The sequence below is a fragment of the Pelecanus crispus genome, chromosome 2, assembly GCF_030463565.1.
Source record: "Pelecanus crispus isolate bPelCri1 chromosome 2, bPelCri1.pri, whole genome shotgun sequence".
Classification (NCBI taxonomy): domain Eukaryota; kingdom Metazoa; phylum Chordata; class Aves; order Pelecaniformes; family Pelecanidae; genus Pelecanus; species Pelecanus crispus.
Genome location: NC_134644.1, coordinates 170,790,812 through 170,806,613, shown reverse-complemented (window position 1 = coordinate 170,806,613; position 15,802 = coordinate 170,790,812). Strand labels below are relative to the sequence as shown.

General features: G+C 37.8%; 1 protein-coding gene across 1 annotated transcript in view; it reads left to right on the top strand.

The window, feature by feature from the left end:
- Positions 1-15,802, top strand: part of TRAPPC9 (trafficking protein particle complex subunit 9) — a 517,114-nt gene that overhangs the window by 79,856 nt on the left and 421,456 nt on the right. Inside the window, exons 15-16 of the mRNA XM_075704831.1 lie at positions 857-989; positions 7,097-7,260. Coding sequence (XP_075560946.1) covers positions 857-989; positions 7,097-7,260 — 297 coding nt within the window. The remainder of the gene's footprint in view (positions 1-856; positions 990-7,096; positions 7,261-15,802) is intronic.

The window sequence follows — 15,802 nt, the reverse complement described above, 5'->3', positions numbered from 1 at the left end:
AGTTTTTCTTAAGTGCTTTTTTGTCTGCTTATAAAATGATTCTTCATTTGATTTTTTTTTTCCCAGAAACTATTTCAGTAAATATAGAATAGCATCAAGGAATTCAGAACACTTGTCTGCTTTTAGTTTCACAGACTAAAAATATATGGCAAGTAGAGGAGTTGATTTCTGTACTTGGCGGCTGTTTGTGTGTCAATGTATCAATTTTTCCTTCAGATACAGCTTGTATATGTTGCCTGGTAAGGAATTGGTGTAGAGATACTTTCATAGTAAATTGAACTTTTAGAGGATAAACTGTGGTCTTTTAAGGCAGGTGTCTGTGTGTGTATGCATTTCCCCCCCCCCCAATTAAATTCCTTTAGGATTCTTTTTTCCTTCACTTCTGGATACAGCTGAGACTCTTTCCTATAAACATTTTTTAGAGGTAATAGGGAACTGTTAACATATACTGAAGGGTAACAAGTTTTATATGCACCGGTGGATTAGGTGATGTAGTATAAAATGGTGGTCTCTATACTATGACTTGTGATGTTGATCTTGTAAAGGATTCTACAGAATTTACCACAATGCATGGTAGTAATCATGGACTTTTTATTTTATTTTTTTTTATTTAAATGTCACGGATACAAAGGCATACATGTGTGTTGTTTGTATGTTGTTGTGTAGTTATAAATGTTATTTAGGGGGGTTGAAAACCTTTTACATATTTTGTGTCCTGAGAAGATTCTTCTGTAGAGAAGGTGGTGGTTTGGGTAGCAGAATTATTAGCAAGATCTGACTAGTAAGCTTAGTACTTTTAGACCTTTCAGAAAACAGAAAAATTCACAACATACTGGTGTTTTCTTCTAAAAATCAGGTTACCATACTTCAGTTTTTGGAGTCTTCAGCGATTGCCTTCTAGACAATCTGCCAGGAGTGAAGACCAATGGCTGTACTGTTGAAGTCATTCCAGCTTTGCCAAGGCTGCAGATCAGTACCTCCCTTCCAAGGTGAGAAACTGAATTAAATGATGATTTTATTTGGTTGTATTTAAGCGTTAGTGACATGCTGAATAAAAACTCCTTCATCTGAGTATATAATCAGTGTTTTAGTAAAACAAGACAGACACTATATCTGTGCTACTTACTTTAGAATATAAATCTAAGATTTTGTTTTACTGCTTGAAACCTTGGAATTCCACAGAAAATAGTTTGCGATTTAATTAACTGAGGGAGTGAAATGCTTATTCATTATTAAAGTCATAGTTTTAGAAGACTGAATCCTTTAAAGGCTAAATGTTCATAGAATTTTGAAGTAAAGAGGTAATCCATGGAATGGTGTAGGTTGGAAAGGGTACCTCTGGAGGTCATCTAGTCGAGGATCTTGCTCAAAACAGGGCCAGTTTTGACAGGTGACGTGACTTAAATGTTAGATCAGGTTGCCCAGGGCACGATCTAGTTAAGTTTTAATTGTCTCCATGGGTGGTGTTTCCATGTCAGTTCCAATGCCTGATTGCACTCACAAGAGTAAAAATCACCCCCTCTTCTTTTTTTCAAACTGAGCAAACCTGGCTCTTTGAACCTGTCCTCATATGTCATGCACTCTAGCCTCCTAATCATTTTGATAACCCTCTTCTGGACTTGTTCCAATATATATCAATATTTCCATTGTTCAGGAGGGGCCCAAACTTGGTACCATACTACAGAAACAATATGTTTAAGAGGTACAGGTAAGAATCAACTAAAATAACTTCCTTACACACTAACCAAAAAGGACACAGTAGTAGTGTAGGTTTTTTGTGGGGGTTTTTTTGAGCTTTTTTTTGGTGAGGAATGTGGCTGACTAATTCCACAATTTTAGAGAGAGCTGTTAAGACACTGATTCAATTTTTGGAACTTTTCAGCGTTCAAGAGCATTTACCTACTAAGCTGCATGTTGATCACTATATCTCAGAGTCTTGCCATCCATCTACTGTTTTGCAAATAGTTGTAAAAGTACAGAGTTTCAGTTTTCCTGTTTTTCTCTCTTTTTTTTTTTTTTCTTTAATATTCCTTTTAGCTATGGATCAGGAAACAGCCTTTTGTTACTTACTGCCTTGATAGCTCAAGTACTGCAGAGATTATTCTATTGATTGGAAGCTCTCAGCTCCATTTATGATCCTTAGTAGGATGATCATCAGTATTGTATGACACAGAGATATATATGTGTATATATATGTAAATTTTTTTTAATTGTGTTCTTCAGTATGGTTTACTTAGTAAAGCAAAAGAACCAGTTTGGTTCTGATTTTTCCATTCTGAATTCTACTTTTCTAATGTGGAATGGGCTATGTTGATGGCATTGTATTGCAAAGATATAAAAGTAATATGCTGATGAAGACAGCAAAGTAATAAAACGCTTCAATTGAGTTACATGTTGGTAAATTCCCTATAAAAACTCTGCTAGATATGGAGTCTGTGTGGTTTAGCTCTAATGAAAATTAATATTGGCTAGCCAAAGTTATGAATATATTAAAGAAGATGATGGGTTTGAAATACAGAGGGAATTGCAAATATTCTTAAATGAGCATAATGCCTGCTCTTTTTGGAGAAATGACAATGTGGAACATTAACCAGATTTTCTTCGTATATTGGTGTGTTTTTACTTTTTCAGTGGTGTTAAATTTACTCTTAGTTTCTTCAGCTGCTGTAGTCTCAGTACTCAGTTCTTGTCACACCCTGGGAATTCGGATGCGCTCCTGGCTACCTTGCAGTATGCCAGAGAGCTCTCTGTTTACCATCACTTCTTCTCCCAGCCTCTATGATACCAGCAAATTGCTTCATGCGACTCCTGTCAACAGCATTTTATCCTTTGGGTTCTCCGGAGGATGATGTATTTTTAAAAGAGGTGGTGAAGAAATGGAAGAAAGAACATTCTTAATTTAGAGACAGCAGGATAAAATCCGAATCCAGTTTGTCCTTGCATCTTGCTGATTTGCTTTACTTTTACATTTGCGTTGATACCCATCTTACCAACATTTGACGTTGGGCTTTGTTCTTGAGAGTCTTTTCCTGACAGAGCACCTTAGTTTTTATAGCTGACTGTCTTTGGAACCTTCTGCTGGAGCTGAGCTGACTTTTTGTACTTTTTCACCAAATTTATTTATTTTTGAAGTATTTGTGATAATCTTGATACTGTATTTATTGCCTTGCTTCTTTGTAGGTGAACCTGCTGGTATGTAGGAACAGGTTCGTTTGAAAGGTCAAAGATATATAGCTGTTCATAATTTCTTCAAGAGTTGATTGATCTAATAGTAATTTTGGGGTGATAGTCATATTGGCAAGAATAATTCCAGGCTTTTCTAGGCATACCATAGCATCTTGTTAGAACTGTATTTTTTTTTTTTATTATCTGTGTTATGGAAGGTCAATTTAATAAGCTCAATTTAGCAGGAGCTGTAATGAAGCTTGCTGTGGGTTGCTAATGACTTTGTTAGTATATGTTTTCATCATTATATGTATTTGTAATTATGCATAAATTTATATGTATTGTATATAAAAATATTACACTACTGAGTAAAACAGTCTTCATGGAAAAAGCCTATAACGTAAAAAAATTGAGGGAAGAAAATGACAAATTTAGAAATAAAATAATGAAAGACTTCTAATATGGATGAACTTGGACAAATACCAGTCATTTCCACAAGAATGAGAAATTTTTGAAGCTGCATGTCAGTGTGCCCTGTATTGTAGGTTGCTTTCTTGATGAGTACTTTCTAAGATACTGAAATAATTGTGCAATACTGTTATGCTCAAAATCTTCTTTTTCAGTGAAGAGTAATGTATAAAGCTAAGAATTTACTGTTTGTATCTTAACAGTCCAACACAGGAATCATTATTAATGCAGATGCAATTATTACAGAAGAGAGAAAAAGGAAGAGAAGAACACTATACAGAAGAAGAATCGCTAATAAATACACTTAAAATTGTTATACACACACTTTCTATTTTCTGCCCATTATCCTGGTATTATGCTCACCCTCCCACTGCTTCTCTGGATCCTAAGATTGGCCTTTTTCAGTTTGGTGGTAGAGCGAGTTGTCAGCATCTGGAGACCTTCACCAAGAGGAATATGATGTTGATGGCTTTCCTGCCCCACCCACCCCCAGCTCTAGAAAACACTTGAGGCCATTTTTGTTTGCTAAAGCATTTTTAATCCTTGGGGTTTTTTTTTCCACTCAAGTGCCACGTTACATCCAAATTTAATATACGTGGTGCTTTTTTTGTATGTTAGATTCTTGTCTTTTTGTCCAGCTCCAGGTCTGCATTTTTTTGACTGTTAGTGAATAGCTGTGGGGTCTCCGGTGCTAAGCATGTGCCCCATCTCTTACCATCCCACGCCAGTAGTCCTATGTCACTACTTCGCAATGCCTCTGCTATCATACCAGACCTGTGTTTTTTGCATTATGTTAGTCATAAATATCTCATTCTACCTAGTACACCTGCTTGTTACTACTATCTGTGTGAAACTATGGTTGTGCCGAACAGAGGTAACAGAAATACAGCAATAGGCTTAGCCACCAGGTCAGAAGAAAAATTGCTGTTACAGCTACAGTAAGTCAAACCAAAGTTACATGCAGGTCAGGAAAAGTTCAGAGCAGGCACAGAATCATAGAATGGTTTGGGTTGGAAGGGACCTTTAAAGGTCACCTAGCCCAACCCTCCTGCCAGGGGCAGGGACATCTTCCTCTAGATCAGGTTGCTCAAAGCTCTAGCTGACCTGACCTTGAACACTTCCAAAGATGGGGCATCCACAACTTCTCTGGGCCACCTGTTCCAGTGTCTCACCACCATCATTGTAAAGAATTTCTTCATGTCCAATCTAAATCTACCCTCTTTCAGTTTAAAACTGTTGTCCCTTGTCCTGTCGCTACAGGTCCTGGTAAAAAGTCTCTCTCTGTCTTTCTTACAAGCCCCCTGTAAGTACTGGAAGGCCACAATAAGGTCTCCCCGCAGCCTTCTCTTCTCCAGGCTGAACAACCCCAGCTCTCTCAGCCTGGCCTCATAGCAGAGGTGCTCCAGCCCTCGGACCATTTTTGTGGCCTCCTCTGGACCCGCTCCAACAGGTCCATGTCCTTGTGCTCAGGGCTCCAGAGCTGGACGCAGTGCTCCAGATGAGGTCTCACCAGAGCAGAGCAGAGGGGCAGAATCACCTCCCTCGACCCGCTGGCCACGCTGCTTTTGATGCAGCCCAGGATACGGTTGGCTTTCTGGGCTGCAAGTGCCTGTCGCTGGCTCATACCTAATTTTTCCTCTACCAGTATTCCCCATGGATAGCCTCAGTCCTGAGGTCTTGCAAGTTCAGAACAAAGCTGATGGCTACACAGTACTTAAACAAGAATTGAGGTGGTTTTTAATTTAAGAAGCTGTATTACAGAAAAGGATGCGTAAGCTGAATTAGCTTGGGCTCAGGTTTCAGTGTACATTTATACAGCAATTGAAAGTACCGTTTGTTTTGTTTGTTAGTAGGCAAATCCTTGATACTTTTGTCTAAATATGAGTGGAGAAAAGAAACTTTTTCTTTCTTGTCACTCCAAATGCCCAAGCTTCCAAATGCTGCAATGATAACAATACATGACAGTAAATTTTAAATGATCAAAAAAATGTGTGTTTTAAGTACTTGTTGCCATAGATGCGTTCCGAAAGACTAAAATCTGCTCTTGTTTGTGGAGGCTGCTTATGTTGTGCTAAGGAAGGATAGCATAGAAAGGAAGGATAGCAGAAATTCCTGCCAAAAGAAGTTACTGAACCTGGGTTTCCCAACAGATTTATTGGTCATTAATCTCAGTAGCTTTTGCCCTTGTGTCCTTGATCCCTTCTGACCACTTTGCATTAGCATGAAAAATACAATCAGAAATTGAACCTCTGCCCATCTGTCTTGTTCTGCAATCGCTCTTCCCTCATTCATGTTCTAAAGAGTTTGTTTATATTCACTACTTCACCTTTCACAAAGTGAATTTCTTCCAGGATCCGCTCCCATGAGGTTTATGCCCTCAGCTGTCCACTAAAACTGCATTCTCTGAACTCCTGCATACTTCTTCCTAGCAAAGGTCAAGGTTACTGCTCAATTCTCCTTTACCCATGATGTGTTGTCATAGCACTGTGCATATCTGCTATTTCAAGAATTGACTGGTTTGACACATTTGTTACTTTAAAATGAAATGCAAATAAATTCTCATGTTTCTGAAGTTTTTTCAATACCCATGCATTTTCCCTAGCACATACAACTTGTAGAATAATTTTTCTTTCCTCTCTTAAGTTATTTTTATAATATTGCTCTACTAAGTATATCTTACCTCATATTTCAGATACTGTTTATGATCCCTTAAGAAAACAGTTTCTGGGTGAACAGCTGCATAAAACAGTGCTGCTTATCTGTCATTAAAGATGTTTCTGTCTCCATTCCACATACATCATATGTTGATGGAGTTTGGGAATGCCTAACCATGTAAGATAATGTATCCTCACTTGTGAGTGCAAAGGTTTCATCTCTTCTGAGGTTTCTTCTGCCAGTTAACTTTATTCTCACTTTTGTAATTTTTACAAGCTGATCAGAGAGCAGCATGGACTTCAGGATCTTGCAGAAGACTTTCACCCTGGCTTCTCCTGTTTAGCACTCAACTTCTTACTCTCCTCAATTTTATTTTTTTATTATTTTTGTTTTACATTCAGCTCTTGATACTCATTGTTACTCAGCCCTGTTGTTCAAACACTTGGTAGATCAGATATCCCTTTTTTCAGGTTTGCTCATTCTCATGACCTGCTCTTGCTTTTTTGCTCTTTTCCTTTTCTTACGGTTTTTGCAGCGATTTTTAACAAGCTTTCACAGTTAGGAATCCGTATTTTATATTATTTGAAATCTGACTTGTCTTAGGCCTAAAATATTAACGTTTATCCTCAGTGGTTATAAAAGATGACCCTGGCTAAAATGAGAATGGAAAATGATATGTAGTATTGTCAAGATTGCAGAATAGTGGTTTCTGAGTCTTCAAAGAACAGTTAATAGAATATAGTAACTTGGGCAGGCTTTTAACATCTTTATCGTAATATTTTGTTTGTCTGTGTGTCACATTTTGTAGGTCTGCTCACACACTTCAGCCTTCTTCAGGGGATGAAATCTCCACTAATGTGTCTGTCCAGCTTTACAATGGAGAGACGCAACAGCTTATCATTAAGTTAGAAAATATTGGAACAGAACCACTGGAGAAACTAGAGGTCACAGCGAAAACAGTCAACACTAAGGGTGTGTATGCTGATTTATATTTAGAAATAATAATCATCACTTTTTCTCTGATAAAAGGGGAACTAGTTGTGTAATACTTCTTTTAGGTCAGTTTAGAATAAATATCATAATCCCTGTTAAAGAAGTGGAATCATTCAGTTTGATTTTATTGTAGGAATATAGAAATGAAAGAGCACATAAGACGGTGTAGAAAGGTAATGAAAGAAATTGTAGAACCATCTGTGTGTCAAAGGGTCACCTGCTTTTTGGAAATCTAGATTTCATTTTAATGTTACTTGGAAAAAAAAAAATTCTGAGGCAAATAACTAGTAAAAAGCAAGAATCTTGGGTCTAAATTATTTTCTCCTTATGTCTAAATAAACTGATTAGTTAATTAAATAAATTACCACTAGCAGTAATGTTGTCCTACTTGAGGGAGTGGAAGTAAATAAGCCTACCTCTATCTCACTTGGTGAACAGTAAGAAAAAAATGGAATAAAAGACTTTAAAAAACAAAGCAATAAATAAAATAAGCTGTTGTGAGTTAAAAGAATAATTGAATGTATGGAAGAAATGCAGTACTGCTCCTGCTTCCAGTTACTTCCCCTAAAATACTCTGTACTTAGTAGTAGTAAAAAGTAGTCTGATAGGTGAAGCTTGTTTTTGTTTTGTGATGTGTTTTACCATTTTTTGGTTTGTCTGAGGCATCGTTATGCAAATGATATTAACAGAAGAACCGCAGGTGACAAGCAAGATAATCTTTACTTCCAATAGAAATCTTATTTTATTGCAGGTTTTATTCCGTCAATGCCAGAGTATTAAAATGCAATGCGATACCTGGTGATTTTTGTTCATTTTGGTATTCGAGCTTGTGATTTTTTTTTCAACACAGTATCCTCTTGTCTGCAACCTGAGAGAATAGGAGTTGCCAATCATCTAAGAATAGATTTTCTGTCTGAGACTTGTTACCAAGAATAATTTTAGAAGCTGAAACCTATGATGACTTACTGTTCTTATTTCACTAATTCCAATGTGCTCCTACTGTGGTAGGTGCTGTATGTATGTAACGGAAAGACCAAATACAGCACGCATATTAAATGGTGACATTTATGTAATGAAATGTATTAAATGGTGGAATATATAGGTCTCTGGATCAGATGCTAATCAGACTCTTAGTACATAACATCACGCAGTTAATTGGCTCAAAATTTTGAAAAAAAGAGTTTTGTCAACTTTAAAACCATCATAATCTCTCAGTTACAACTTTTGTTAAAAACAGTGAGGAGAAAGGAGAAAAGTTGATACACTCAGCTATGAGTTCAGTAAAACTTCAATTTTACTCCATCCTTCATTTTCTTTCTCTATAGAAAATTTTTATCATGAACCCTCTTTGTGTATTTGACAGTCTTAGATGTTATTAAGCATGATAATGATTATCAGAAAAAGGAAAATTTCTTATGAGTAATTTATAAATACGCATACTCAAAAAGATGCAACACTTAAATCACCATTTTGGAAAAACAGAAATGAAAGCAAGTTTTGAGAGGCACCGAATGATATTTGTTCTGAGAGTGTGAGAAGCATGCAATCAGAATCATCGAATCGTAGAAGTCTGCGTGGGCAGGGACCTCTTGAAAACGTCTTACCGAACCCTCTTTTGAAAGCAAAGCTTTAGATTAGGTTATCCAGGGTCCTGTCAAGCAGACTCTCCAGTTTCTTGCATTGTCTCACATAAGCGAAATGCACCCCTGTATTTGGAACTGTATGCTCGAGATGAGCCATGTTATTGGAGGAAAATGCGTACTTAAATAAGTATGACTTTTTTCATGACTGTCTGCTGTGGATACGACGTAAAGTGCTGAAAAACGCTATCCATGGCAAAAGAACTAACGGTCCACATTAAGCATGTAATAATTATGTTATTTCAAATGTGATTCCACGTAGGTCTGGCAAAGGATGGACCTTTGCCTTTTTTAATGGACTCTCTTCCATTTTATTTATTGTCGTAAATTGATACAAGTGCATAAGGATGGACTCACGGTACAGTGTGACATGTGACATGGGACTCTCATGATCAACAGGGAACTAAATACTTGTCATGTCAGCAGCTCAGTTTGGTCAATGAATACTATGTGCATGGAAATAATGCGAATATGACATTAAACCATCTCTAATAGTGAGACAAACTCTTAACTTGATATTATATGTCAAGTTGCGAGCGTATGCAGACACTTATGAACTATCTGTAGTGCGCAAGAAGTTGTCTCTTGGATGTTCTTTACTGCTCCTCAGCTGAAATGTGCCTGTAATTTGAACTGCGCAAGGTCTCCTTGAAAGCTGTTAGGCATCTTCATCGGCCATGACCACAGCTTGCCTGTCAACTTGGGAGCCCATGAGAAGCTGTTGTCCAATTTCAGCCAAATACAAAGAGCTTTCAATCATCCTTGGTTTCACTTGATTTGCTTTGGTTCTTTTAGTCTTGGCAGTTGCTCGTAAATCTTGTGCAGCTGCTGCATGCATGCCTGTCTGACTTCCATTTCCTCACCGTCTGTTTCTGGGGCCGCAACTTTTAGCACAAAGATGAATGCTGTAAATGGCAACCATTCTCATTTTTTTGTGTAAATTACTGGCTGGGATTAGCTTTTGCAGTGCAGTGACCTGACCTCCTTCCTTCGTTATGTTAGTTATAGCCAGTCACTTTTCTCGAGGAAGCCCACTTCTTTGGCATTGTTTTCAATGGTGTCTTGTTAATGAGAACCTCTGGAGATCAGGCTTTCCAGTTTGCCTTCCCTTACTTCCTCTCTGCTGTTTCTTTCAGGTGCAGCTCTTTAGCTTTTCCACTCTGGCCCTCATAAATGAGCAGAAATTGCAGCTCACCCTGTGCAGTTCATAAAGGACATCACAGGGTTTTTGAGTCCTTTAGCAGCCATGTGTTATGGAACAGATCCTGAGGCAAATCACCAAAAGGAACTTGTCATGCTGCCACAATAAACATGTCCGTCATGTCTTTTAATGTCTCATTGCACCACTCTGTCTACCAGGCTGTGGTATCTGTAGGTTGGATATCACATGTAAACTGTCAAGGTCAACTCTGTCTCACCTCATATTGTCCCTCACCAGGTCAGATGGCCTAATACTTTTTTTAGAATGATGACACGTGCAAAGGGGGACTCCTCTCCATCCTTTTGTCTCCAGTCAGCTCTTGTCAGAGGCTTGTTATGTCTCAGGGGGTGCGCTTAAGAGCTTTGATAACTCAACTATTTGATCCACTCAGGGGCAAATGTGACACTGTTTTCAAACTTGAAGCATTGAGAAGAGTGTGCCAGACGTTCTTCTTGGCCTCACAGGTTATTAGGCTCTAGTAGTGAGCACCAGCTGCACACACTAAATGAACTTGGATGATGAAGCAAAACCTCACTGATCTTTCGTAGAAGTGATTGACCTTTGCAATTTAAATGTAGAGAAATAAATTCACCTGTCTAGCTGTATTCTTCCTGTGGTTTTTGAACACAACTGCTTGTGGTCTCAGCTCTTTAGCTGTGCCAGACCACAAATGAAAAATCTACTCTGAGGTCCAGGTAACCCATTTTAAGAACTGTGAATATCCTGGAATAGATCTATTTACCTTTTTTTGCCAAACAAAACTGTAAAGTCTTTCAAATTGGATTATGTTCCCATAGAGAGTTGTGAATGCAGGCAGGCTTTTCTCCAGTTAGTCCAAATGTCCTTGTGAAGGTAGGACAGCGAGGAGTGTTGGTAATCCAGCCCCAGTCTAGCTGCTGTGGTTTTACTCTCCAGGTTTCTCAGCTCAAGTCTCTTCCTCTCTGCCCCCACTGGCTGACCGAGAACATGATTTTGTATGATTCTTATGAACTCTGTTTTTCTGTTCATAGGATGAATGTCAAATGGTTCATGATTTTAGAGCAATTTTTTTTTCCTCCTTTTAGGAGTACTTGCTAATTGCCTAGAGGAAAACCTGCTTAGATACATTTACATTGCAAAGAACATAACAAGTCCTGCAAGTTCATTTCTATCTGCCAGGTCTGATTTCAAAAATATTCTGGATTGTCTCCTCAATTTGAAAGAGGATGTTTTTCCCCAGTCTCAAAGGAAAACTAATAATAGTATCAGTACACTGCCTATAAGCTGATGAACTATGAGTGCTTTTAACCCTGTAATTCTAGTGTGCACACCCCTCAGTTCCTCATTTTATAAAAAGGTGGCAGATACTCTGCAGTGCTAAATACACAACTTTCATTTTTACTAGAATTTCATGCATTTGGAGAAGTTAAGATGTATGAATGCCAATGCTTATGCATTTAGAACTGATAGTTATTTTGAGGTCCTGCGTATTCTGCTAGGAATATATACTTCAGCTGGTGAGGCATCAAGAATCAGACGTGCAGATTATCATAGAAGTCTGAAGAGCTTTGTTACCTTGAAGCACATCAGATTTCTGTCTTCAGGTGTCTGATCATACTTGCACTTAGGGTACCTTTGTGCATGTTGATTTCAGAGATGTGGAGTACTCTGGTCTCATCCTTCTGTGCTAGTTGGAAACTGCTCTTGCATTTATATTTCCTTTCGACTGCTCAGCTTGAGTTCTACCCAGACTTCACTTTTCAGCTGTAGTCTGTTAGGTTTTTCTTTCTACTTTGTTTCTTTTTGTCCTTACCTTTAAACTCTTTCTGCCAGTTTTCCAAGTGTTTTAATTAAATTGTAGTGTTGCTAGTATCTCACTGGACCTCCAGGCTGAACTGCATCTTTTGATCCTCCTGTGGGTTTTTTTTTTTTTTTTTGCAAATCCGTGTTTTTCAGGAATCCACAACTGTGCCCAGAACACTATTCCACATATATACAGTATCTCTGATGCTTTAAGTTCAGTTTGCAATTTTGAGGCTATCTGCAGATCATAATGCTGTGGTTAATAGAGCATTCGGTCCCATCCTGTCTCATTCTCCCACAGAAAGACAAAGACATAAGAATTTAAGAAATGTCCTACTAGGGCTGATGGTCCGTCTAGCTCAGTAGTCACAGGACATTAGGGGATGCTGCTTTGAGAGAGCACGCAAGTGTCACCACTGTTGTGGTGTTTCTGTTGTGCTTGCTCAGCATCTGTAGTTGCTGTACATACACACTCCTTTTCCGTAGCCCTTTGTGGACCTACCCATGAATTTGCCTACTCCCATTCTGAAGCTGCTGGTACTGCTTACCTCTGCAGCCTCCTGTAGCAACGGATTCCAGAAGTTCACTACCAGCTGGGTAGAGAAGTGAAGTGCTGTATCTGTTCTAATCTGATCTGCTACTAGTTTTATCAAATGCTCCTGGTTCTCATGCCAGGGAATTCAGTGAACAACAGTTCTGCATTCACTTTGTCTGCCATCTTTGTAGTTTTTGTAAACTGTAGTCATCTTCCCGTACTCAGCCTTTTGTTCAAACTGAAGGGTCCTGGCATTTTTAATTTCTGCTTATATGGGAGCTGCTCCACCCCCTTGATCATTTTATTTACCCTTCTTTGGACTCTCTCTACCTCTGCTATGTCCTCCTTGCAGTACAGAGACCAGAACTGCAAATAACACTTAGGATGTGAGCGCACCAAGGTTTTATGCAGTGGCAAAATGCCCACCTTTGACTAGCTCTCAATATCCTTCCTAATGGTGACCTATGTTTTGTTGTTTTGGGGGTTTTTTGGTGGTTGTTTTTTTGTGTGTGGTGTGCTTGGTGGTGGGTGGGTTTTTTTCTTTTTCTTTTTTTTTTTTTTTTTTTTTTTTCCCCTCTGTTGCTGTTCACTAAGCTGATGATTCCAGAGGACCACCAGTGGTAGCTCTAGGGTTTCTTTCTGGAGTTGTAAGTGCCAGTTCCAAGTTCAACATACTATGCATGGCTCACCTTTTTTTCCTTCGAGACTAATTATTTTAACTTTATGTATGTTGAAGTCCATCTTTTTCTCTACTCACGTGATTTTGTGAGGTCCTTTTGTGTTTCTTGCCTTTGGCCTTATTACTGCCCTAAATTATTTTGAAATCTAGTCAAGATTACCTCTCTGGAAATGAATGTGATTAAGTTGATTACATCTGGATGTAATTTGCAGAACAATTTAATGCTGATAGCCTTAAATGTTGTTATTGAAAGAAATCATAGAATCATAGAATGGTTTGGCTTAGGAGGGACCTTAAAGATCATCTAGTCAAACGCCCTGCCGTGGGCAGGGACACCTTCCACTAGACCAGGTTGCTCAAAGCCCCGTCCAACCTGGCCTTGAACACTTCCAGGGATGGGGCATCCACAACTCCTCTGGGCAACCTGGTGCAGTGCTTCACCACCCTCATAGTGAAGAATTTCTTCCTTATATCGAATCTAAATCTACCCTCTTTCAGTTTAAAGCCGTTACCCCTTGTCCTATCGCTACATGCCCTTGTAAAAAGTCTCTCTCCAGCCTTCTCGTAGGCCCAATGTCTTTGTCTACACTGTTGTTTGAGAAAGCATTTTATGAAAAGGAAAAAAGAAATTAAAATCTTTGTAGCTCATAAAATTCTATACCTTTGCAATCTATGCAATTGAGATATTAATGTTCAGATATACCAAATACTAAATACACATTGCTAGGCTAACTTGAATTTGTTCCTGTTTAAGTTAAGTAATTCTTAAATTCATCATTTTATGGTTTTGTTTGTTGACTGGTTGTCTTAAGAGCAAATAATTTTGAGAAAAATGGTAGCAGTCCTAATATGTGTTGCCTTACACAATAGCATGAATTTGTGATGGTGGAAAAACAGATTATGGTTTCTCATAATGTAAAGCCATGTAAAGTTAAATACCCAAACAAAGAGTTAGATTATTTCAGTAAAGAATTTTATAGATATGCTTACATTAAAATAAACTATTTGTGCATCTTTCAAAAGAGATTAAATTAGGAAAATGAGAAACCTAGCAAAAAGCCAGATTTACCTGGGAACTTAAGATTGAAAAGAATTGAGGAACTGAGGTTCTTGTAATCTCAAAAGACTTGCTTTTCTATCGAGTTTCTCTACGCAAAATGCCAGTGTGGAATTTTTTTTTTTTTTTTTTTTTTTGTGGCAGACCTTGAAATCTCTTAAGTGTTGGATTGGGTTAGGGTAACCCAAAGTTAGATTGTGGGTAAGCTATTATATAATAGTTGTTATGATTTTAGCGATTTAGTATCCAGTAGAATGATAAAACAAGTTACTAACTTAAACTCTTGACTGAAAAGTCACTTGTAACTTCAGTTGTTTGCTAAACACAAATTTTAGACTCTAGAAAGAACTGAATGCAGGCATGTCCCAAATAAGAGCCTTTCCCACTGAACTGAAAGGTTTGAAGCTCCATGCATTAGTATAATTCACTGTAATAATGGTTACGGAACAAGGTGAAGAAAACATTATTAAACTATAAACCAGTGACAGTTAAATACAAACTACTACTTCTCTACAGTTTAACTTTTAGCTTGAGTATTTAGACCTTGTCTTGTAATTACAGATGTTAAATTAGAGAGTATCTGCAAGGGCTATTCTCACTTGGAAAGTCTCTGCACTCATAATATCTTCAAATAAATCTCCTACTTAATGAAAATACATGTTGGAAACAATTTTTTCGTTAAACTGAAGATATACTCAAGTGCTTGGATTATGTCATTCTTCTTTGCTTACACTGAGGAAAAACATTCCTTTAGCGTATTATGTTTTTACTTATCAGGAAACGGGTATAGAGATTGCTGTACTTGTTAAGCTACTTTTCTTGAAACTAGAAGAAAATCAGAACAGTAGTGTGGTTACAGCTAAATCATTAGATGAGGTCGAGGTGACTTTAAAGAAAGAATTATTAGGAGGATTTTTTTATTTTTACCTCTTCTTTGTTCTTATAAAGAAGTCTATAATATTGATTTGATGTGGAACGACACAAGATAACAATTGATGGTCTGTGAGAAAAATGTATCTCAGGCAAAGCAGTTACTGTTTAGGTAGAAGTTAATGGAAAAATACTCACTTTTTTTTCTTTCCCTAGATGCAGTTGTTTCCGTGCAAATCAACAAAGTTTGGACTGGAATTCTAATTACTTTTTTTGAAAGATCCTTTATTCTAGATTGTAGTCATTGAGGCAGTCTTCCCACCTCATTTTCTCACACATGGGTCTTTGATGATGGTTTTGGAAAGGCTCTGAAATGGCAATACACTGACTTAAAACTGCCTCTAAATACAGCAGCCTGCTATGAAGTAGAGTTGAACTGTGTAACTTTCAGTGGTCCCTGTGTTATGCAAGCAGTGCTCAAATGCTGTTTAAATGTTTAGAAGAATTCTTCAGTGTACTTTGGAGATGATATGCATTGCTACAATGAATTAATAAATATATTTTTAGGATTCTGCCAGTAAAACCATCATGTTTATTTTATGTATTAATAGACTTTTCTGCAGTGTTTAACATTGTATTGTCCTGCAGATATTAATGAATTTATGGACGTGGTGCATCGATGGATGTGATGCGCTGACCCTAGGCAGAACTGAAGCTCCCACCCAGTTGCTCACTCCTCCCATGCTTTCCCCTGGCA